Raw genomic sequence first — 23,955 nt, forward strand, 5'->3', positions numbered from 1 at the left:
CTTGGGAGAGAGGGAACTACACACACACACACACACACACTGCTTGATGAGTCTTTGTATACAGAAGCCTTTCTAAGCTGATTGGCAGGGTCAAGTGGCCACTATTGAGAGGGTGACGTGCTCAGTTAATTGGCTCTCTGCCAGGCAAAATTGCACAAGAGAATTTTTCTAGTGAGCCTGTTTCAGCGAGTCGGTCTGAACAGCCTAAGTTTCCCTCTTGTGAGCCCCTAGAACTGTCATGCCAGGATCACACAACAGAAAGCACCCTGGGGCCCCAGACACCAATCCTTCTGATGAATTGCATCCCCAACTGTGGTGATACTCAGGGGTGAAGGAGAACTAGAAAGAAAAACAGACCTTACGAAAGCACAACCTTTTGGCTGAAATGAGTGGTTATGACTTTTAATGTACTCCCTGCAAAATACTCTGAACTTTTTTTCTGGTACGTATTGCTATGTATTCCAGATGAATTCTCCTAATTAGAAATATTTTATCAAGCAAACACCTGCCACTGCTCTGAGTGGCCCAGTGATTAGAGATGGTGTTCTGGTTTCTGTGCAGCATAAAGTTTAGGGACTACGCCCAGGGAAATATGAAGCAATGCCTCTGAGCAGAAATGTAAAATGTGACGTGTGTAGAAAGGCCTTGGGAAAAGAAAAAGGAAACGCGTGTTCATGGAGCTAAGCCTGGAAGAGCTGCTTAGAGGGGGTGACCAGAGGTGCATTTACAGTGAGAAGGGTGTGTTATGGGCTGAATCGGGTCCCCTCACCTGGTTCATATGTTGAAGTCTTGATCTGAAATAGCTTAGAATGTGACTCCATTTGGAGATAGGCTTTTTTTGGCTCTGCTGGGTCTTTGTTGCAGCGTGCATGTGGGCTTTCTCTAGTTGCCCCACAGTACACAGGATCTTAGTTCCCCAACCGGGGATTCAACCTGCATCCCCTGCGTTGGAAGGTAGATTCTCAACCTCTGGACCATCAGGGAGGTCCCTGGAGATAGTCTTTAAAGAGGTAACTAAGTTAACATGAAGTAATTAGGGTGGAGCCTAATCAAATATAATGAGCATTCTTACAAGAAGAGGAGCTCAGGACACACACACACACACATACAGACACACAGGAGAGGCCAGGTGTGGACACAGGGAGAAAACGGCCAGCCACCAGCCAAGCAGAGACGGCTCAGAAGAAACCAGCCCTGCTGACACCTGGACGCTGGACTTCTAGCCTCCAAAACTGTGAGGGAATGAGGCATTTCTGCAGTTTGAGTCACCTAGTCCGTGGTACTCTGTAATGGCATCCTTAGGACATACAGGCAGGATGCAACCCCAGACTGACTTAGTGTTATGCTGTTGTGGAGCCTGCCCTCTGAGCCCCACACCCCCAGAATAAAACTTCATGTGCACCATTCCTCAGTATAGCTAGATCTTTTCCTAGGGCTTGAGAAAAGCCCTAGGAAGATATATTTTCTTGCTGTCATGTCATCCGACCGTGACTAGACATGCTTCCTGTATGCTGATGTTAATTATCTGTCTTCCTCTTTTGTGTCTTCACCTGCTTTAACACGTATAGAAATTTGTTAAGCCTTCTGTTACTTATCCAAGCTACTCATATTTCTCTTTTAAAGTTCACCGTGTGAGTCCTTTTCTTTAATCTGTAAATTTAAATTGCTAATGTGCTACTTGTCTAGCTGTTCTTTATAAAGTGGCATTTGGGGGTGTTTATCTTTTCAACTCAGAAGGAGAAGTGAAGGGACTGATTGTTGAATTCTTGTTTTCCACTGAGCTCTGCTGAGACTGTGAGCTGGCTGAGGGGAAGTCAAGCACAAGGGTTCTATATTTGGAGGGGTATGCAAATGTCCTTTGTGGTCCCGAATACATGTGAGAGCACAATTCATTGCTGAACTCATGTCTTTAAGTCAACACAAAAGACAAAGAGAGTCAGGGGATGAAAATAATTTCATGGGTTAGCATCTCCATGGAGACCAGGAAATGCATAATCTCTATGGAGACCCTCAAAATCTCTCCTTCTGAAATTACAGTAATGTATGATCTGTTGTCATTGTAATTGAGAGTGGAGGTAATGTGACAAGAGGAAGGGGATGAGAGGATAATCTTCTTAGTGGAAATTACGTCTAGTGTGGTTCTGCTTTTAATCAATCAGTATTGTAAGATTCTGAAGTTAGGATGCTGCGAGGCCTTGTCACCAAGGGTGGGATGAAGCACGTGAGGATCTGGTTGTTTGTATGCCCAGCACTGAAGTAGATGTCTGACATAAGTTGGCACTCAAAGAATGGGTTAGTATTGAAATGAATGCAGTGAACAATTGGGCAGGATCTCATCATTGGCTCAGCCCTGTCAATCATCTCTGCTCTGCTGAAACAAAGGGAGGAGGTTACTGTCGGCCATACTGGAGAATGTCTGCCTATGGCTGAGCGAAACCAGTACCTCCTTTTTGGTTTCTCTCTTCTCTTTGAAGGAGAACACTGCTCAGTTGTATATATTTGGTCGAAGGAGGAAATGAAGTTTAGTTGGGATGAGGAGATAAGCAGGAAATAGGGAAACAGACCAGCTAATGAATGCAAGTCACTGTGTCTAGATAAATCCTATCCTGTTGTAACTGACACGGGCTTAGCTTCACTAGTCTCTGGGATTCTGAATACTTAAAAAAAAATTATTTATTTGGTTGTGCCAGGTCTTAGTTGTGGCATGTGGGCTCTTTTAAAAAATAATAATTTAATTAATTTTTTTTTATTTTTGGCTGTTCTGGGTCATGTTGTGCCAGGTCTTAGTTATTTCGTGTGGGATCTTTTTAAAAAATAATTATTATTTTTGACTGTGCTGGGTCTCCGTTGCTGTGCATGGGCTTTCTGCAGTTGCGGTGAGCAGGGACTACTCTAGTTGTGCTGTGCACAGTGGCTTCTCTTGTTGTGGAACACAGGCTCTGGGGAGCACAGGCTTTCAGTAGTTGCAGCTCCCAGGCTATAGAGCACAGGTTCAATAGTTGTGGTGTTAGGGCTTAGTTGCTCTGTGGCATGTAAGATCTTCCCACATCAGGGATCGAACCCATGTCTCCTGCACTGGCAGGTGGATTCTTTACTACTGAGCCACCAGGGAAGCCCCAGCACGCAGGACATTTAGTTGCAGCATGCAAACTCTCACTTGCGGCATGTGGGATCTAGTTCCCTGACCAGGGATTGAACCCAAGTCCCCTGCATTGGGAGTTTGAAGTCCTAGCCACTAGACCACCAGGGAAGTCCCCTGAATACTTTTTATGCCTAGATTACTATGCACCCCTGCCGCCCCCGGGTCATTTGTTGGAAACTAGCCCACTGCAAAGTGGGCCCAAGGGTTCTTTGAATTTTCTATGCTACTGCCTCAGATCAGTGCCTGGATATTCCTGTTCACTTGTCCTATTTCTTCCTCATTTAGCTGCCATGTTATTGGCCTGGTGGCTGACCCTAGTTCAGTTCAGTCGCTCAGTCGTGTCCGACTTTTTGCGACCCCATGAATCGCAGCACGCCAGGCCTCCCTGTCCATCACCAACTCCCGGAGTTCACTCAAACTCATGTCCATCGAGTCAGTGATGCCATCCAGCCATCTCATCCTGTTGTCCCCTTCTCTTCCTGCCCCCAATCCCTCCCAGTATCAGAGTCTTTTCCAATGAGTCAACTCTTCGCATGAGGTGGCCAAAGTATTGGAGTTTCAGGAAAGACCTATTAGCACAATGGTCTCTATTGGTTGAATACAAACTAAAAAAAAAAATAATTTATCTTTAATTCCAGGGCTGCTGCTGCTAAGGCTAGCCACTGCTAAATCTTGGGGCATATACCTCCAGGTTTTTCTCTATTTATACATTTACACACAAAATTATACACACACACACACATATATATGAAGGGTTATATATTTAAATATAACTTCATATATATGAAGTAACTTGACATCAGACTGTTTTCTACCCTGCATTTCCTTAACAATATATCTTGAAGATATTTTCCCGTGTTAGTAAATATTGAAGTACATCACTTTAAATGACTGTACAAATATATTATCATTTAAGTAAGTCTCAGACTTTTAATCGGTTCTCAATTTTACCACCATCATAAATATCACCGCATTGCATCTTTTTATATCCATTCTTCCGCACTTCTCCTTTGTTTCCTTAGGAAAATGCCTGGGTTAAAGATGCTGAGCATTTTTAATATTCACAGTTGTCTGCTCTGCCGTTTATCTCTTTATGTACGCTTTTTTTTTTTTTTTTGTAAACACAATTTACACAAGCCGGTGAGCCCCCTAAGCATCAAGGTTCATGCTTTTTTTTTTTAAGTTTGTATTTGCTCTATTCTCATCACAGTACTTGGGGGTGGCAGGGTTTCAGGGCTCAGTGAAGGTCGCACACTAGGGGCCATCGTGAGGTATCTGAAAGTATCCTGGAAGATGCTGAGGATAAAAAACATGCATAATTTCCCAAAGGAAAGCGGGGAGTAGGTTTTTAAGCACCTCACTTCTTGTCTGATCCAGAGCGCCGCAGGGAACTCTGAATCCAGTTGACACCTCTGAGAAGAAACACTCCTCAGTTCGGTGGAGGGCTTTTAACTTCTTCCAACGGTCTGCGAACTCTTTGGGGCTCATTTTTGGAGGTCCAGCCTCGCCCAGCCTTGGTGCAACGTCATTCACCGGCACGAATGTAGACGTCGGGGTCCTAGCAACCCCGGCTGCAGCCGGTCCCTTCAGGGGGCTGCCGCTGTTGGTCGTTGTAAACAAACTACTACTTTCTGGAGGCAGCAGTGACTCATTCCTTCTTGTTTCTTTCCTCTGGAGTCGGAGAAGAGGTGACTAGAAGGTGGAGGCAGCCGAAAGAGCGGGAGAGAGCCAGGGGAAAGTCTAGACATCGTTTCCTTCCATTGTCTTCCCTTCCTCCTTGGCCCTCCCTACCCGCTTCTCCCTTCTGGTGGGTGGACGTCCCCCGCCCCCACGCCTTGGTTCAGGGCCCAGAGACGATGGGGTTCAGCCCCCTCAATTTTTTTTGGCTAAGTTCACAGCTGCTAGTATTCCAAGTGCTTTCAAGCAGCCAAAGCACGGGAAACGAACCGCTTTCGGCCTCTCCCCTCCCGGAGGGCTTCCTCCTCGGGTTGGTTTGGAAACTTCACCCGGACACCGAAGAAGCTCCGCCCCGGTAGTTTTGAACCGGCCGCTGGCCGAGACCCCGCCGGACCCCCAGGCTCTGCCCTCGGGGAGGTGGCCTGGGGCCCGTCGCCAGGCCGAGAGGGGTGGGCTTCCTTGGAGGGCAAGCCCAGATCCCCCGGGGCGTCCTACCGGCCCGGGCCTGCAGGGCGGGGTGGGCGCATGGCCCATCCCTGACTCTGAAGATCCCCGCGCCCCGCCCCCCCATCTCACCACCGGGGGAGGACCCCTGTCCCCCGCTAACTGAGGCCCCCAGCCCTGCACCCGCCCGCGCGTCCCCCTCCACCTGGCCCGGCCCGCGGGAAACTGAGGGTACAGCCCGCGGGAGGCGCGCAGACCTCCACCCGGCCCGGCCGGCGGCGGCGAGGGCGGCTGCGGCCTAGGGCGCCGGGCGGCCGCGAGCCTCCTCCCCCTCCCGGAAGCGCGGGGCGGGGTCCCCGGCCGGGCCGCGGGGGCGGGCGCGGGGGCCGGGCCGGGGCGGGGCGCGCTCGGCGCTCGCGGGCTCGGCCGGCGGTGCGCGCCCCACTCCAGCTCCAGGCGCCAGCTCGCGGGCCCAGGCCGCCCGGTTCCAGCCCAGCAGCAGCGGCGGTAGCAGCAGCAGCAGCGGCGGCCGCTCGCGGGGAGGCCCCGCGCTCCTCGCAGCCCCTCTCCAGCTCGGTGTATGGAGACGAGGCCCACCGTCCGCCCCTGAGCCCGCCGCCCGGCCCAGGACCACCGGGGGGCTAGGGTGGCCTCGGGCTCCGGCCGGCCGGCCCCCCATCCCCCGCCCCCGGCCGCCCGAGGAGGGCTGCGCGCGGCCCGCGGGCCTCGTCGCCCGCGCGGATCGCCGCGGCCCGGCCGTCCCGTCCCAGGAAGTGGCCGTCCTGACCGCCATGGCTCACTCCCCGGTGCAGTCGGGCCTGCCCGGCATGCAGGTACAGGCAGGAACCCGGCCGCCGAGGGGCGGGAGGGATGCGCGGGCCGGGGCGGAAGCGGGGAACTTGGCGGTGTAAACACGGCCGCTCCCCCCACCCCCAGTTCCCCCGAACGCTGCCCCTTCCGGGGTCGTGCCGGCCTCCCGCGCCGCGCTCGCCGCCTCCGGGGCGCCCTGCCCGGCCCCGCGGCCCCGGTCTCGGGGGTGGGGTGGGGGCCGTGCAGGGACCTGGGGGGCCGCGGCCCGGAGGCGGCCCTCGCGGGTCGGGAGTCGCGGTGGTCCGGGAAGGGGGAAATGTGCGCTGCTGGCCGCGTCGCCCTCCTCGCGTCCCCCTCCCGAGGAGCAGGCCCCGCGCCGGCCCATCCCCTGGGAAGAAGTGATGTGGAGAAATGCCCTTGGAGGCCCGGCTCGCTCTCGGAGCCCGTGTGCGGGCCAGGGGTGGGCGGCGGTGGAGGCCCTGGTCCCTCCCCACCCCCGCTACCCCGGAGAGGGGGGCCCCCGGGCGCGCCCCGGCTCGTCCCGGCGGGCGGAGGAGACAGGGCGGGGAGAGGAAGGGGTAAGCGCCAGCTCCGCTTTCAGCGCGTTGGTCCGCGCGCTTCCTCCCGGTGCAGACGGACCGGGAAGGTGCGAAGCCTGGAAGCCCGTTCTGGAAGGGAGGAATCGATCGGACAGCATGCACTAGGACAGCGTGGGTCCCGGGACTCTGGGCAGGACTTGGAGACTCGATTGGATCCGGCCACTGAGAGTCCCTTTCCACTAACCCTCTCCGTGGCTACTCTGTGGCCTGTTGGCCTCCCAGGGACTTAATATTACTATTTTTTTTTCTGGCGTGGGGGCGGGGAGAGACATTGAATTACACATTTAACCTAGATGTATCAAAGAAAGTTTTTCGCCTTCGGGGATTATGTTTAGCCCTTTGAAAAATAAAACCACCTTCCTCGGCTAGTTTGTAATGTGTGTAAACGGGTAAATGGTGGCAAATGTTTGGGATTAAAAATCTCACGAAAGGGTTACGATATCTCTCAAAAGTTTTGTTCCCCCCAGGTTAGCCGGGCGAGGGAACATACGAACTTTAAGTAAACAAGCACAAGCATCCGAGTGGATTATTCGTATTTCAGTGTTCAACGTGCTGTTTCGTTTTTGTTTTTGTTTTTTCCTCCCCTCCCTCTTGAGGGCTGAGAAGTATTTGGACCACATGGGAGCCAGGAATCTGCCCCCTCATTAGAGAGAGATCTTCTCTCTCTCTAAATCCGAAGTAGAAAACTCGACTTCCTTGTTCAGCTTTGATATCTAGAAAAATAGGAGCACAAAGTGGAGTAACAGTTAACATTAATAACTTTACTGTGCTTAAAAAGAAAACTGTCCTTGAACCTCCTGTAAAGAGCTTTTGAACAACACGCATTTAAAAACCTAAGCTACTGCTGACCGCTAGGTAGAAATCAGATGTGGTTTCTTGGTATTTCCTAAAATTCCTGCTTTGGTTTGGTTTGAATTTAGATACAGGAAAGCAGGGTGAACTGGGTAAAAATGTATTTCTGACCAGTAGAGCAAGAAGGACTTCTTGTAATGATTTGGGGAAAAAAAAAACCAACAAAAAACCAAAACCCACATTTGCTCAGTACTTTCTTGAGATACACGCTTATGCTGTTAATCAGGTTGTAATCTAGTACACATGGCCTGCTCAGTACTCCCACGGAGGTGTAGTCAGCCTTTGTGGAAAGCGAATCTATTTAAAAAGGTACTTAAAGCCTCTCTGGCTGATGCCCTCAAGTCAGTATCAGATGGTCACCAGGTGGTTATCTAGTCTCAACACTTTTTTTTTTGTCCTCACCTTTTAATTTTTTGCTTCAGGAGTGTGGGCCAGAATTCTTAGTCTTGGATAAGGAAGATACATTTCTTCAAAAAAGTTTGCCTCCCCAAACATATTTCCTCCATAAGGTTACAAGGGAGCTGTTTTTATTTTGCTTTCTCAGTATAAAGGCTGGTAAGTTTTTATTTGGTTGAAACAACTAGATTTTCAGCTGTTGCAGTTTTAGCGGCGCAAGGTGGCTTTGGACAGAGTCATCCCTGTGTTTGAAGTGCCTCCATACAATGTATGATGATTGTTTCTGATGTGCCATTTGGGAAGGAATAGTCTTTCCTTCTCCCTTCCACTCCAAAAGAAAAACAACACACACATTTTATTTTCTGCTTTGAATCAGCAGCTGCTGGTGCCCAGGGAGGCCTTCCTCAGAGTTGTTATTGAGGATTAAATTAAAGGCACACCTGCCTCGGCCGGCTCTCCAGGATAAAATGGGAGGAAAGTACTAACCCACCTGTGCCCTTGCCCTGTTAATCCCATCTCCCTCCCTTTTTTCCTCTTTCATCTCCTGACCAGGATTTATGTGGAGATGGCTTAAAAATTTCAAGAAAGACAGCAGAGTGGATTCAGGCAGCCTAGGCAAAGATCCTTAAAAAAAAACAAACCTGAATTAAAAGAATACTTGCAGTTAAAACATCCTTCTTCATTGTCTTGCAAATCATTTTTATGCCTCTTGATTCTTACTGGTACCACCTGAGGCACAGGTGTAATTTATGTTATTTTCTAGAGGTGGAAACCAGCAGAAACTAATTGAACTGACCGAAGGTGAGAAGGTGCATTATGTGGCAATTTGTGACTAGAGACCAGGTCTTTCCTACTTTTGAACTCATACTCCTACTGGCCTTGCTGAATTACTGTCTTATTACTTTAGCAGAAAGTAACATTTGTTTCATCCTAACTTGGATTTGCAGAAGAAATTAAAATATGAGATTGATATTTTGTTTGTTCCATCAGCAACTGTTATTGAACTGCTGTTGTGCCAGGTACTCCATGAGGGGTTGATGGCTGTAAGTCGGAATGAGTTATCCTTTTTAATAACTGTTTCATAAGAGTTGGGGGTGGGGGACAGTTTTCCTTTTTTTTTTTAACCTCCCACATCCAGTTTCATTAGCATTAGGGAAGAATGGAAATCACGAGCTGAATGTAGTAACTACAAATAGACATAAAGAAATTAGGTTGAGTGGTAGATTTAATAACTCCCTGTCCTTCATTGAACATTTGTTGCTTCTCTCAATTTAATTCAGATTAAAAGAGGAGCAAGCATCAGCTGGAGACGGCAGCACTGATCAGCTTTTAGTTGCAGAAGTTGTAAGTTAGAATTAGATCTTGGTTTATAAATTTCTATCATGGAATTTTATGAGTCACTTTAAACCTCTTGAATTGTGACCCATGTAAGAAATACATTTTACTTCAAAATCCTCACTGCTTGTGTGCTGCTGTGCGATGAGTTTTATTCAAGAGAAGAAAGGAGCCGTTGCAAAACTAAATTGATTTCACAGCTGACTAAAGTATTGTCGTTCAGTCGCTAAGTCGTGTCCGACTCTTTGTGACCCATGGATTGCAGCACGCCAGGCTTCCGTGTCCTTCACTAACCTGGAATTTGCTCAAGCTCACTTCCATTGAGTCAGTGATGCCATCCGATCATCTCGTCCTTCCACTGAAGTATACTCTGTTGATGTGTAACACATGTGTTAGGGCCCAGTCAGCTCTAGCCTGTGTTGTCATACATCCCAGGTGGCGCTAGTGGCAGAGAACCCACGGTCAATGCAGGAAGCCGTAAAGAGACGTAGGTTCGATCCCTGGGTCGGGGAGATCCCCTGGAGGAGGGCATGGCCACCCACTCCAGTATTCTTGCCTGGAGAATCCCATCCACAGAGGACCCTGGTTTTCTGCAGTCCATAGGGTCACAAAGAGCCTTGATTGGAGCGACTTAACATGCAACTACATATAAGATAGTCTCATATTTGAAAGTACAGACCGTTGACAGGAAAAGCTGGAAAAGAAAAGTCTCTACTTGTCACCATCATCCTTCTATTTCTCTTGCTGCTTGGAGAACCCTTTGCTGAGAATGCCTTTTGCGTGGGGAGCGAGAAACGTTGAATGGCCATAGGCAGTGAGTTGGGACACTTCACCAGCGCTCTCGCTCCCCCTGGGGACACCCATGTGCGCTGGCGATCTGGAGACGAATGGAGGATGGCTGCAGGGACACCCGTGTGCGCCGGCGATCTGGAGACAAATGGAGGATGGCTGAACTTGATTGTGCCTTCAGCGCTCTCTGACTCTTCCTTCTGGGTGGCCCATCTCCACAGTTCTTTCCTGTTTCTGTGGAAGAGGCCTCCCCGCGTTCAGCCTCTTGCCACCCTGCACCCTGGGCAGAGGTCCGTGTGAGTGTGTGGACTTGGGGTATTTGTGAGGTGGGGGGCCCTGAGGCACTGGAAGGGAAGGCCAATCTGTGGAGTGCGATCTGGCATTGGGCTGGATGGGGAGCCCGCATACACGCGGCGTGTTTCTCCAGCAGCCCTGGCAGGTGAAGCCTCCTCCTGGCCTGTCCTCAGGAAGTCTGCAGCCTAGCGAGGGCCGATCAGGGTGCTCTGCCGAGGAAGGTTCGGAAGGGTGGGGGGCCGCACAGAGCAGGGCTCGGGGTTGGGCAAGTGAGCTTGAGGGGCCTAGGTGGGACTGGAGCTGGACGGGTGGCACCCAGGGTGAGGCCCTGCATTCCCGGCTGCCTGGGGCTGAGTGCCCTCAGAAGCCTGCTTCCTCCCTGTGGTGGGAGAAGGTGGAAGAATGCTGGGCGCGCTGGTGCCTGCTCAGGAGTTGGTGGCAGCTCTTCAGAGGTGAGCTTCGGGCCTCGTTGCTCCGTGGTAGGCGGGATCTTCCCGGACCAGGGATCGAACCTGTGTTCCCTGCATTGGCAGGCGGGTTCTTATCCTCTGTACCACCAGGGGAAGTCCATGATGGGAACTCTTAACCTTTGTTTTATAGTCTTTATTACTCTTTCATGCCCCTTGCATTTGTTCTGACCTTTTCCCAACGCGATGTTACAAGGAAAATAAAGACACTTTGCTGTTATTGTTAGTAGCGTGTTTTTAAGTTGTTTTTTTTTTTAATATTCAAGACTTCATGTTTCTTCTTCTTTTCAGCAAAATTTAAGAAAGTTAAGAATTTGTTTTGTGTAAAGTCAGCTCTTAAGGGAGAGGGTTGTCAGAAGATTAGAAAAAAGAAAACAGCTTGGAGGAGTCCAGGACGTTTTGGTTCTAATATTGTATCAGGGAACGTTGTTGATAGTATCTCGCATGGAACCAGTCGACCTTCAAGTAGAAATTGGTCTGATTAGATTTTTCTGGGCCAATAACATAGCACTGTGTCCTGGAGGAGGGTGGTTACGTGTCCATGGCAGTCTCCATCGCCTTTTCTTGTTCCTTTCTGTAATTTTTGTGGCCATCTTCGAGTCACCGTTTTGGAGTGCATAATGGAGCTTGTTTGACGCAGATTGACACAGCTTTTCAGTTGAACAGTATTTTTCTAGGACTTGGGTTCAGGTTTCTCAGGAAATGAACCTGTTGGCAATTGCTGTGTGTTTTACAGACAACACTGAGGTCTGTCCAGGAGTCTGAGGGTTTCTTGTGAAACAGGTCATTTTGCTCTCTTTTTGGGTAATTTCTCCCAGTGGTTCAGAGTTGCCGCCTAGGCAACTCCATACCTGCAGGAAATGGACCACACCCAACCAGCCCAGCTGGGGCTTTTTTGGTGCTTGGGCTGGGCTCAGCATTGTTATCAGTAATGGAATCTTGGGGCGGGCTGGAGTGCAGGAAATAAAAAGTTTACTCTGTTATCCCTCCATTGCTGCTCAGAGTCAGGCCCTGTCATCCGGCCAGCCCTTCCCCTCCCAGAACTTACGTTTTTGCAGTGTAATGCCTTTCAAACTCTCAGTGCCAAATGCTTTGAGGAGGACAAAAACAGGGCTGTTACAGCACCTGGCTCCTGGATGATATGGAGTTTCCTAAACCTAAAGGGCTCCCTGGTTTCCAAGGTTTTGTTTGTTTAGTCGCTCAGTCGGGTCCGACTCTTTTCGATCCCATGGACTGCCGCATGCCAAGCTTCCCTGTTCTTCACCATCTTGTGTAGTTTGCTTGAACTCATGTCTGTTGAGTCGGTGATGCCATCCAACCATCTCATTCTCTGTCGCCCACTTCTCCTGCCTTCAGTCTTTCCCAGCATCAGGGTCTGTTCCAGTGAGTCGGCTCTTTGCATCAGGTGGCCAAAGTATAGGAGCTTCAGCATTAGTCCTTCCAGTGAGTATTCAGGGTTGATTTCCTTTAGGATCAACTGGTTTAATCTTGCAGTCCAGGGGACTCTAAAGAGTCTTCTCCAGCACCTCAGTTTGAGAGCATCAGTTCTTCGGCAATCAGTCTTCATGGTCCAGCTCTCATATCTGTACATGACAACTGGAAAAACCATAGCTTTGACTACGTGGATCTTTGTTGGCAAAGTGATGTCTCTGCTTTTTAATATGCTGTCTAGATTTGTCACAGCTTTTCTTCCAAGGAGCAAGCGTCTTTTAATTTTATGACTGTTGTCCACAGTGATATTGGAGCCCAAAATCTGTCACTGCTCCCACTTTTTCCCTATTTGTCATGAAGTGATGGGACCGGATGCCATGATCTTAGTTTTTTGAACGTTGAGTTTTAAGCAAACATTTTCACTCTCCTCACTCACCCTCATCAAAAGGCTCTTTAGTTCCCCTTTGCTTTCTGCCATTAGACTAGTACCAAGGTTGAGAGGAGAGAAATAAGATGTGCCTGGCTTGAGACAAATTATAAAACATCCCAGTTGTGGGTTAAAGGTATTTTGTGTACACCCTACTGGGGACAGCATTCCATTTACAGACCTTCGTATTTTCAGGAAGACCTCAGTCAGTAGAAGAGGCTGTGTGTTCAGCGCCCTGTTGGTATCTGAATACACTGTGGGAACTTTGTGAGTTTTATATTAATGCTTACCAGAGAGTCAGCCTGTGTTTATCTTCCCGCTTAGTCCCTTCCTGTTTTTCAAAAGACTTTTCTGGCCCTAAGATTTGAAAGGACCCCATAGGTCCAGACACTTTGTCTTATGTTAATTATTTAGGGTTTTTTTTTTTTTTTTAGTTTTTATTTAAAAAGTTATGTATGTGATAAAGGGTTTGTTGGAACAGAGGCAGTTCCTTGCCCTTTGCTTCCATTTTCTCCCTGAAGGCAGCCCCTTTGCTCTTGGCTGGAAGTTGCTGTTACTTCTTTGTTCACAAAGAGCATTTGCAAATAGGGTTTTCCCCTGTCTGTAGACTTTGGACCCCGACGATGTTGAGGATTTAGTTCTTGAGTCCTTGCCTCCTTCCCTGGCTTGTCCCTCCCCTCCCCCAGCCCAGTGCAGTTACAGGATAACTTGGGTCCGATGCTTGTGTGTACATTAATGGGACTCCAGAATCGCGAAGCCCAGCCGGTCATTATTAAACCAGGATTACTTTTTCAAGTCTTGTTTGGAAGTTCTTTTTTTGGAAATGTAATTGTTTTAGTCTGAGCTGCTGTTACAGAATAGCATTAAAAACCCTTAGTGGCTTAAACAAACACTTGTCACAGTTTTGGAGGCTGGAAAGCCCAAGGTCAAGGCTCTGGCAGATTAGGTGTCTTCTGAGTGCCCAGGGGCTGGGGGGTACTCTGGGGCTCTCCTTCCAAGGGCACTGTTGCCAATCTGGAGGGCTCCACTTTTGTGACCTAGTCATGTCCATCACACTGGTGGAGGGTTGGGTTTCACCATATGATGGGGTATGTGTGTTAGTTGCTCAGTCGTGTGCAACCCTTTGCGACTCCATGGACTGTAGCCCGCCAGGCTCCTCATCCATGGGATTCTCCAGGCAAGAATACTGAACCATATGATGGGGTAGGGGGTACTCATAAACGTTTAGTCCTTAGCAGCACTTGTAACTCACTCAACCCCAGCCCCAGACCAGTGGTTGAAACCTTCCCTGGGGGAGTCCAGGTGGAGCACACAGGCTGTCTGTCACGTTTCACTTCTTTGGAGACTCCTTCCCATGAGCCTCTTGGCCCGGACCGCCGGCATCCTGGGTCGTCCTTTCCTTCATCGCCCGGATTCCTCGAATTGCTGTCTTGGGTTGGCTCGTGTTCTGTGTCTCCTGCCATCATGGCTTCCACCACCGAGTTGTTGGAACATACCTTGTGGTGGCCTTCTTGTGAATAGGGTGCATGCGAGATAGTGGGTTTTTTTTGTTTTTAAGGTCTTGGATATCTGCAAATTTCTTCTTTTTGCCTTTCTCCTTTGTTGATATTTTGGCAGTGTATTTAGTTACGGGTTGGAAATTATTTCCTCCAGAATCGTGACAGTGTCTCCACTGTTTATATTAATATTAAACAGATGAATGAAGTAGAAGGTGAATTCCAAGGTCAGGACTGCCCAGTCCGTGGTGCATGGAGGGCCTTCTGAGCCGCTGTCCTCTTCCTCCTGGGATCTTGCCTTCTGGTTTCTCTCCGTCAGAAAGAGGCGGTGTACACACACCCTTGTTTTTCTGTCTGTGACCCCCACCTCTCCCGACTTGAATACCCCTTTTCCCTTCTGTCTCTCATTTTCTGGTCTCAGGGTCCCATGGACCCAGAACCGTTTTCAGGGCAGCCTGCAGTGTCTTGTCAGAGAAACTTTTGCTTAAGTTGACTGCTGTTTGGAGCGTGCAGCTGTGGTCCGGGAGTGAGTGTGGGCTTCCTGGGAGGACGGGGGTGGCACCGCCAGGGTGGGTCAGGTGCCATGCGACCCGGTTGCCCCTGGGCGTGTGTCCCTGTGACCCCGTTCCTGGCTCCGTGCTGCTCCTCAGACGCTCGCATTAGTGGGCACTTGGCTCCAAGGCTGCATCTCTTACTGAAAACAAAGTACCTTTTGGGGATAGAAGCACACGGTGATAAACGAGTGGAAATGGAAAGGAATCTAGAACTCAGGGGCCGGGCGTTGGCCAGCAGCTGTTTTCAGCAGTTTTCTCAGCATCGCTGTAAAAATCCAGTTCAGTGCGGTTGACTCACAGTTGTCAAACTGGCACCTGAACTCCTGCTGAACCGAGAGCCTGCGGTAGAAAGCCCTGTGTGCGCCACCTCCCATGTGTGCAGTGCCCTATCGTGGCACCAAATGTTTCTTGAGAGGTAATTTGAAAAGAAAAAGAGGGATGAGTACGAAGAACTGCTTTTTTCCTCAGAAGTTGCTACCGGGAGGCGGGTGGCTTTTTCCTTCTGCCTCACTGGGGAACCTGGAGAGATAAGCAGGGAAAGGAAAAGGTCTTTGGGCGTTGCCACATTGATGCCTGTCAAGGAGACAGTGGGGTCCTTGTAGGAAGGGAACTTTGTTCTCTTGCTCTCCTCCCAAGGGCCCCAGGCGGGGGCAGCTCATGCCCTTGGCCTATCCTCAGAGCTTCCGCTGTGAGAAGGGCTATTGGACCAGTTTTACAGATGTGAAAACTGAGGCTAAAGGAAACTGGACTGAGGCTCCGTGCCTGGGAGCAGAGCCCTGATTTTTAGCCCTCACTCCACCAGAGTGCCTCCTACCCAGCATTTCTGATCTTGCCCCGCCGTCTACGTGGCTGCTGTTTCCCTAAGGACCTGGTTGCTCCTCTATCTTCTCTGAGACCACCCCAGTCCAGGGCCAGTAACTGCTGGTATTTGAGGGCACTTTTATTTCCATAATTTTTTTTTGACTTTTGAAGAAGATTTTGTTCACGTTCCAGGGCTATTTTTAATTGACTTCCTGGAGTTCGGAGGGTGGGTATTGGGGGAGGTTACTGGTCTCCATTCTCTTTGTCTCAGTTCTCTCTGCTGAGCCCTTAGGCCACCCTTGGGGTGGGAGAGCAGCCTCTGCCGTCTGTTTCTTGCCTCTCAGGGTGTTGCCCTGGTTGTTTTGAAACGTGCTGAAGTAGTTAACTGGAAAAAGCAGCCTGTAACAGTGGTTTTTCAGATTTCAGCGTTTACCCTCATCCATTGCCTGGAGGGCTTGGTAAAATGTAGACAGTCTGGGGTGGACTGTGTGTTTCTAACAAGATGCCAGGTGTGCCAGGGCCAGTTTGAGAACCACTGCACCATAGTTAAAAATCCTCATCATGGACGCATACTGTGTTGGTGCCCATTTGCAGAGCGGCTCAGTGGGTAGTCAGTGCTGGCGAGTTGGGGCGTATATTTCAGAAACTGACTTTGGAAGCACGGGTCTGACTTTGAAAGTTGAATAGGCTTTTCAGTGGAAAGAAGTGCTGGACTCTTTAGCAACAAAGGTCCATCTAGTCAAAGCTATGGTTTTTCCAGTAGTCGTGTATGGATGTGAGAGTTGAACCGTAAGACAGCTGAGCGCCGAATAATTGATGTGTTTGAACTGTGGTGTTGGAGAAGACTCTTGAGAGTCCCTTGGACTGCAAGGAGATCCAACCAGTCCGCCCTAAAGGAGATCAGTCCTGAATATTCATTGGAAGGACTGATGCTGAAGCTCCAATACTTTGGCCACCTGATGTGAAGAACTGACTCACTGGAAAAGACCCTGATGTTGGGAAAGATGGAAGGCAGGAGGAGAAGGGGACGACAGAGGATGAGATGGTTGGATGGCATCACTGACTCGATGGATATGAGTTTGAGTAAGCTCTAGGAGTTGGCGATGGACAGGGAGGCCTGGCGTGCTGCAGTCCATGGGGTCATAAAGAGTCGGACACGGCTGAGTGACTGAACTGACTGAACTTAACCGTTTTAGTGTGTATTACACACTGGCTAAGGGGCAGAGGAAGACATGTGCTCCATGTCTGTCTGACTTTGGAACCTTGTTTTTTAAGAAATGCATCTCAGACTAGCCTTCGTGGTTCTCTTGGGAAACCCTGAGCCTGAACAAAGGTCCTGAGCCCGAAGCTCTTCCTCAGCGTTGTCAGGGTCGTCTCTTAACTGTTTCCATCAAGTCGCCCTCTGCTTAAAACCCTTTGGTGGCTTCCTGACCAGATATAAACTCCAGCTTAGCACCCAGGACCCCCTCACCCTGCAGGAGACACTCCCTGCCCACCCCTTGGGGTCACCCCAGGGTCCTGTGCCCAGGAACCCCTGGCAAGCCATTAGTGTTGATATTCTGTCGCCTTTTCTCCCCCTTGATTGGATTGTGAGGAGAGACCTGCAGTGAAGGTCCCTGTCGTCCGCCTCCGAGTTGGTGCTTGGCCCAGGAGGGGGGCCTGCTGCTGTGCCTGGTGGAGGGTGGGGGGCAGCTAGGAAACGAGTGGGCGCCCCTGGGCAAAGTTGACGCTCTTCTCTCACAGTTGTTCTGCTTAACACTTAACTAAAGATCTGCATGTCTCTGAACTGAGAATACTATTCCAGACCAGTAGTCTTTTCCATGTTTTGGAGGTCAGAGGTTTTGTGCTTTTGTGTAGAATTGGTTGATTTGATTTTTTAATTAAAAAACAATCGATTTCTGTGTTGTTTAGTTGCTCAGTCATGTCCCACTCTTTTGCGACCCCTTGGACTACAGCCCTCCAGGCTCCTGGGTCCATGGGATTTCTCAGGCAAGAATACTGGCGTGGGTTGCCATTTCCTTCTCCCGGGGATTTTTCTGACCCAGGGATCGAAACCTGAGTCTCCTGCTTTGGCAGGAAGATTCCTTACCGTCTGAGCCCCCCATTAGCAGCCCTTTATTAGCGTGTCCTGTGATTAGCTAGACGTGCTTATTTGAGGGTGGTTTTTGGTGGTGGGGAAGGGGTAGGGGACTTTTTCTTTCTTAACTGTGTTGTAATTTTTTTTTGCAGTTCATTGTATGGGCATTTTCCAGTATGAGGGTGAATGGCATATGAAGCAGATTTAGGGGATGAACTGTGTCCAGAAAGGCGGTTGTGAATTCTGGGGGCTCTTCCCTTTCCTTTGTTAATAAAGGATCTGAAGGGTTTCTTTTTTATTTTTCTTTAAAGCCAAAACAAGAAAACCCCTTTTGTGTCCTTCAGGATGCCTTCCTCCCAGTGTCTTCTTCAAGAAAAAATGAAGTGCTTACGTGGAGTGAAACTGCTTGCATTTCCTGGCCTGCTGACCCAGGCTGCCTGTATTTTTCTGTGCTTTGGGTGGGACGTGCTTGGGTCTGAGTGGTGGGGATCTCAGGTCACCCACCAGTGGGCCTGGGGCCTTCAGCGCCCCCAGCACCAAGATTCGGCCCTGGCTATTGTGGGATGAAATTCTGTTTCTCCATACCGTGAAGCAGAGCCGTCTTCTAAAGTGATCACGCAGTTTAGAATAGTTTTTAGTGGAAAAGCAGTTTTCCCAGGAATCTATACATTTTCTGATCTTGTGGATCAGTTACTGCTTATGTGAAGCAAACGGTTTAGTGAGAGGCCGCCTTCTCAGCTCTCCTCCCCAAATAAATACATACTGATATGTGTGTGCACGCCTATAAAATGGGTTTTCATTTTTTACTACTTTTATATTTCCAAAAGGAAAAAGATAAAACCCTCCACATCCTGAAAATTAATGGGAGTGAAAAGTTATTAAATTGATAAAATACTATTAAGCCTTTAAAAAAATTATTTTAATTGGAGGATAATTACAGTATTGTGATGGTTTTTGCCATACGTCAGTATGAATTGACTGTAGTTAAACATGTGTCCCCCTCCATCCTGAAAACCCCTACCCCCTCCCTCCCCACTCCATCCCTCCCAAGTTGTCACAGAGGACTGGCTTTAGGTGCCCTGCGTCATACATCAAACTCCACACTGGTTATCTGTTTTACACGTGGGAATGCATATGTTTCAATGCTCTTCTCTCAACTCATCCCAGCTTCTCTTTCTCCCACAAGCCTTTTTAATGTGGCAAAATTCTCAACATTCTGAGGTATTTTATATTTTATACCTAGCCTGTTGCATCAGTTATTTCTTTATATGTTAGCTGAAGCCATTAAATGATTCGGTTTTTGAAATTCCATGAAAACGATTCTCTCTTGGTTCATCTTTTTGCATCAGAGCAGCGATGATCCAGTTCAGAAGGGGTGGGGATGGAGGGGGAGGTGCTGGGCGGGGTGGTGGCGGGGGTTGCCGTGAGGACTTCTGGCCACTTTGCACATCATGAAGTGGGGGTTTGAGGAGGAGAGCATCTAACTTACTCGTGTCAAGTCCAGAAATGGACGAACACCTTCAGTCCATCGGCCATTAAAGCTCCTGCTTTTAAAGCAGGAGCATCTGTAAACCCACTTCTTGAATATAGCTGTCTTCCAGTTGTTGTCTCTGTATGCGTGTCTCTCTAAGCGATGGCGGTCACACGTAGGTGCACTTGGTATATTGTTTTCCATTTAGAAATGGATCGTGAATATCACGCCCGTTTCCCTGCAGTTTTCCTTGTGATGATTTTAATGGTGTTTCTGACTCACCTCCTTAACGTGGGGCCTGCCCATCCTTAGGACACAGAGTTCTAGCCAGAAACTCGTTCCCGTTTGGCTCTGCTGGTGGATATGGAATTACCTTGCTGCTTTTTCCTTTTGCCTTTAGAGAAAGAAAAATTAGTCATCCTCCCCCTCCCACAACAGTGTTATTGGAAAGCACTGGTTGTTGTTATTTAACAAGTTTTTGTTGGTAATTGCTTCACTTAACACGAGTGAGTTAGATAGCTCTCCTTGTGTTATTACATATTCACTCTGGGCCCCTTGCCCTGTAACAGTTGTGTGGACAGGAACCTGCAGAGACTGTGCGTGTGTATGTGTGTGTACACGTGTGTGTAACAGCATTGTGTGTGTACACGCATGTGTAACAGTGAGCATTAACTCAGAACAACACAGCTGATCTCCTTTCCTGACTGCCTGTCCTCTGTGGATGCGGGATGTGGAGTTCTGCCTGGCTGAATCGCATTCTTCCTGGTTGTTCTTCAGATGGATATTTTGTGTATGTGATAAAAGTCCTAGTTTTAAAACAGCTTTTTATGTCCTGCGTGTCTCTTTTAAAAAGTCTTTGAATGAAAAGTTGTAGAAGAGGTAGAAATTAGCAGGTGTAATAATAGGTGCAAATAATGTGACTTAAAAATTTAATCATTGCTGCGAATGAACAGTCCTCCCGCCCCCCCAGCCCCCCACCCCAGATGAGGATGAATGTGTCTCTCCCTAGTTTTGTCTCGAGCGATGGGGCCGCAGTCAGTGAAGTCGCGCAGACCGTGTGCACGTGTTTTCTGCCCGCCCAGGGTGCGCGCCTGAGTGAGGTTCCGCTGGTGCTGATGGTGCCTGCCTTGCCCGAGCCACTTAAGGTTTTCCCGACATGTGGGTTCTGATCAGTTTAGTCTCCCCACCTCCAGGGGAGTTACGAAAAACTCTTCGGTCCCAGAGACTTTGAGGATTCGGTTAAGGGGCACTGACCTGCGTTACTGGATTTCTATCATGTTTGATGAGTAGAAAAACGTAGGGAAACATACACAGCAATGATATGAAAATACAGCATGACTGAATTTTGCTAGAACCGATTTGCTTTTTTCTTTATTCAGATTTAAAACATTTTTCCTTATTGTGTGACTGATTGTCTTTAGTTATTTGTTTCACACTTACAAAAGTGGTCACAGAAAGGGAAACTGTTGGGGAAGAGAACAATGAAAGAAATAGAGGACGTGTTGTCAGACTTTATAAAAGATCTTTGCTATTTGAAGCTGAAATTCTATGTAGTAATGTAGTCAGTGTGGCCATTTTACTTTATAGTACTTTATAAAACACAATAAGGGATTTATTAATGTTTTTATTTGTAATTTCCATGATCACCTCTGTTACAGTTTGATACAAAAAAAACCAGATTGATTTCATGTGTCTGAAGTTTAAAATATGGGCAATCCCCAAGTACATTTCAGATTTCATTTGTAAGTTTGTTGGTTAGAAGTGCAGCCTGTTTTTTTTTTTTTTTTTAACAGAAATGAATTTGTAAACAGTGGTTAAATTGTGAGGCTAGGCTTGAAAAGCCTAACTGAACTATGAGTTAAGAGTTTCTGGTTCTTCAGGCAGGAAGCTAGTTGGTGTAAGAGAGCTGGAAAAGAAGGAAGATTTTTCTTTGCAACTCTTGGTGCAGGCCTGGTTCTGTGCAACATCTGAGTTCAGGTTGGTCTCTCGTCCTACTGGGCCTCCCGGCTACCGCCAGGACCCTTGTTCTCCATCCTTTGATGCCTTCCTCATATTGCATCTCTGGAGTGAGTCCCTCTTTGCTACATTTCATTGAGAAGTTCTCAGTTAAAGTTCCTATTCTTTGTTTTAAAATTGATGTTAGTTAGTCGTTGGGAAAGCATTTATACAAGTTCATACCGGTAGCAATCTTCCTCAGTGAGAGGAAGAAGGTATGTTGATCTAAGCAGATGCCTAATAGGTAGAATGTGAGGCAGGGAAGGACTGATGGCATGGGCCAGGCATGATGTCTAGGGCTGCAGAATAGTCTGTGCTGGCATTGATGAAGAAGAGGAATGATAACCCTGACTTCAGGGAGCTTACAGTCTTAGAGCAGAGGCATGCGAGTGGACACTTTCACTGGTACACATGCAGTTGTAGAAGGAAGTATAAGGCCCAGAAGTAGCACCGAGGAGGAGTAATTATACTGAGAGGTGGCAGTTTGAAGATCAATGAAGGAAATGATGCCTGAGCTCTTTTTTAAAAGAAGGCACAAGGAATCCGGGCTTCCCTGGTGGCTCCTGCAGGAGACCCGAATTCGATCCCTGGAGCAGGTGGGTGGCAACCCACTCCTGTATTCTTGCCTGGTTGAAATCCCATAGAGAGAGGAGCCTGGCGAACCACAACAGTCCCTGGGGTCGAAAAAAGTCAGCACGAGTGAGCAACCCCCGCACATACACACAGAAGGAATCTAGACAGAATAGAGTATTTAAAAGCATAGGGGGTTTTTTGGTTTTGTTTTAATAGCACAGGGTGTTGGGAAGAGGGCAGGGTTAGGGTAATTCAGTTTTGCAGGACTGTTAAAGAACGAGATAGACGAAGTTGAAAAGGGGACCAGCTCATAAAGGACTGTGCTTAGCGGTTCGGGCTTTGGTTAAGTGATGCAGCATTGCGGAGAATGTTTGAAGGGGCAGAATGAGACCAGTTTTTGTTTTGACAGTTTGGTGCTTGGACTGGAGGAGAGGTGGAGGGTTGGCTGTTGATGAACTGTTGGTGGACAGAGGTCTCCGTATGTGGATGGGACTCAGGAGGGAGCTGTGGGCGGAATGAGCCGGCTTGGTGATAGGGACTGGACTGGAGGGAGGGTGGAGTCCTGGCATAGCCCCTCGGGATCTGGCCTGGGTGTGGGGGTGAGTGAGTCACGGGACCACCTATTGGCATAGACAAGGAAGAAGCTACACAGATAGAGTTTCTGTTTCAGAGGACTGGAATGCAGGTGGAGGGACAGAATAGCTGGTTACGTGCATGGACCTGGAGCTTGGGCGAAGAGTCCAGGCTGGGGACTGACCAGGCTACTGATTTATGAATGAGGTCATCAGGGTGGTTAGCCTCCTGAGGAGGGGCGTGGGCACTGTGGGGAGGGCTGTTGGAGAGGGTGTAGCCTGCGTTCAGCTCTCAGAGGCATCTGCTGTCCCACCCCGCTTTACCTGTTAGGCACCTGTGAGGCCTTCTGCGCTGAGCTCTGCCGCCGTCACAGCATCAGTGATTTCCACCCTGGCCCCAGGATGGGGGCGTGGCTTGTCTGTCTGTCCCCAGCGGGAGCAGTTCATGAGCCGATTGTCCGGAAGTCCAGAGCAGCTTGTCGTTGCTTGGGTGATGGGAGTTTGATTAGATAAACCGTATGCCAGCGTTCCAAATACCTAGTACAGACTTAGTTTTGACCCCGCGAGCCTTTGATGTGTAGTTTGATGAATGGTATGCCTGAAGTGGCTCAGAAAATAACTTTCTGAGCTGGAGAGCAGAATTTTGCAAGAATGTTGTTCAGACGTCTTAGACCTCGGTTAAACTTGCAGAAATCGTTGTAGAAGCCCCTTGTTGCTCAGTGGATAAATCTTGTCCAACTCTCTTGCGACCCCATGGACTGTAGCCAGCCAGGCTTCTCTGTCCATGAGCTTTTCTAAGCAAGAATACTCGAGTGGGTTGCCGTTTCCTTCTCCAGGGGATCTTCCCCATCCAGGGATTGAACCTGGGTCTCCTGCATTGCAGGCGGATTCTTTACTGCTTAAGCCACTGCGGAAGCCCGTCGAAGCCTCTGGGTTAACTCTAACCCCAACCAAGCTTTCTTGTTACCCCAGACGGGTGATGCTGGGTTTCCTGTGGTGCTTCTTACCTGGCCTGGTGCAGCCTGGAGAGTAATGGGGAAAAAGGAAAGCCGTGTTCAGGGTGGATTTTTTTGGATTATGTTATTAAAATAATTCTCTTTAATAGTTGTACAGGTTAAGCATCCTAAAATGCTAGTTTTAAATGAGAAGGGGATTTTGGAGTTTGAGTCGGTTTACTTTTGGTTTATCTAATCTCTTAGGAGGCACGATATTTTAGAACACTTGGGGGTCTGGGGGGTGTCCGTTTATAAAACTTGACAGGTTAAATCAGATCGCCTGTTTTATTACAGTTTTAGCCAGAGGTGATTTTAATAATTAAAGTGAAGTGGCCCATTTAAAAATACCCTTCGGTAAAGAGCAGTGGCCGTAAGTGTTTTGGGGAAGTATGGACTGGCTGGGGGAGTGGGTAACTGGAGCAATGAAGATTACTCATTTTTAAAAATAAACTTTATTTTTTTAGAGCAGTTGAGGTTCACAGCAAAATTGAGCAGAAGATGCGGAGATTTTCCCAGGCCCTCTGTGCTGCTCGTCACTGTCAGCCTCCTGCACCTGACTCTTGTAATTTTTTATTAGGGATGAACCTTCTGTGACACATACTTGTCACCCAAAGTCCATAGTTTCCGTGGGACAGTGCATTGCAGTCTGTGGGTTTTAATAAATGTGTCAGGACGTGTATCCTCCCTTCTGGTATCCTGCAGAAGAGTTTCACTGCCCTAAAACATCAAGGAGGGCGTTCTTAAATGATGTCACTTTC

The 23,955-nt window shown here is 48.6% G+C and overlaps 1 protein-coding gene across 4 annotated transcripts in view; it reads left to right on the top strand.

Moving 5' to 3' along the window:
- The window catches only part of STK24 (serine/threonine kinase 24), a 142,471-nt gene that overhangs the window by 43,272 nt on the left and 75,244 nt on the right, over positions 1-23,955 (top strand). Inside the window, exon 1 of one of the 4 annotated variants that reach the window (XM_025262647.3) lies at positions 5,659-6,096. The exons of 1 other annotated variant lie outside the window; for it this stretch is intronic. In XM_025262647.3, the coding sequence (XP_025118432.1) occupies positions 6,055-6,096 (42 nt within the window). In that variant the 5' untranslated portion in view covers positions 5,659-6,054. Of the gene's footprint in view, positions 1-5,658; positions 6,097-6,178; positions 6,652-8,941; positions 8,964-23,955 lie in introns of those variants that run through there. 2 more of the 4 variants (XM_044927127.2, XM_044927126.2) reach the window with 2 other exon arrangements.

Source organism: Bubalus bubalis, chromosome 13 (genome assembly GCF_019923935.1).
Source record: "Bubalus bubalis isolate 160015118507 breed Murrah chromosome 13, NDDB_SH_1, whole genome shotgun sequence".
NCBI lineage: Eukaryota > Metazoa > Chordata > Mammalia > Artiodactyla > Bovidae > Bubalus > Bubalus bubalis.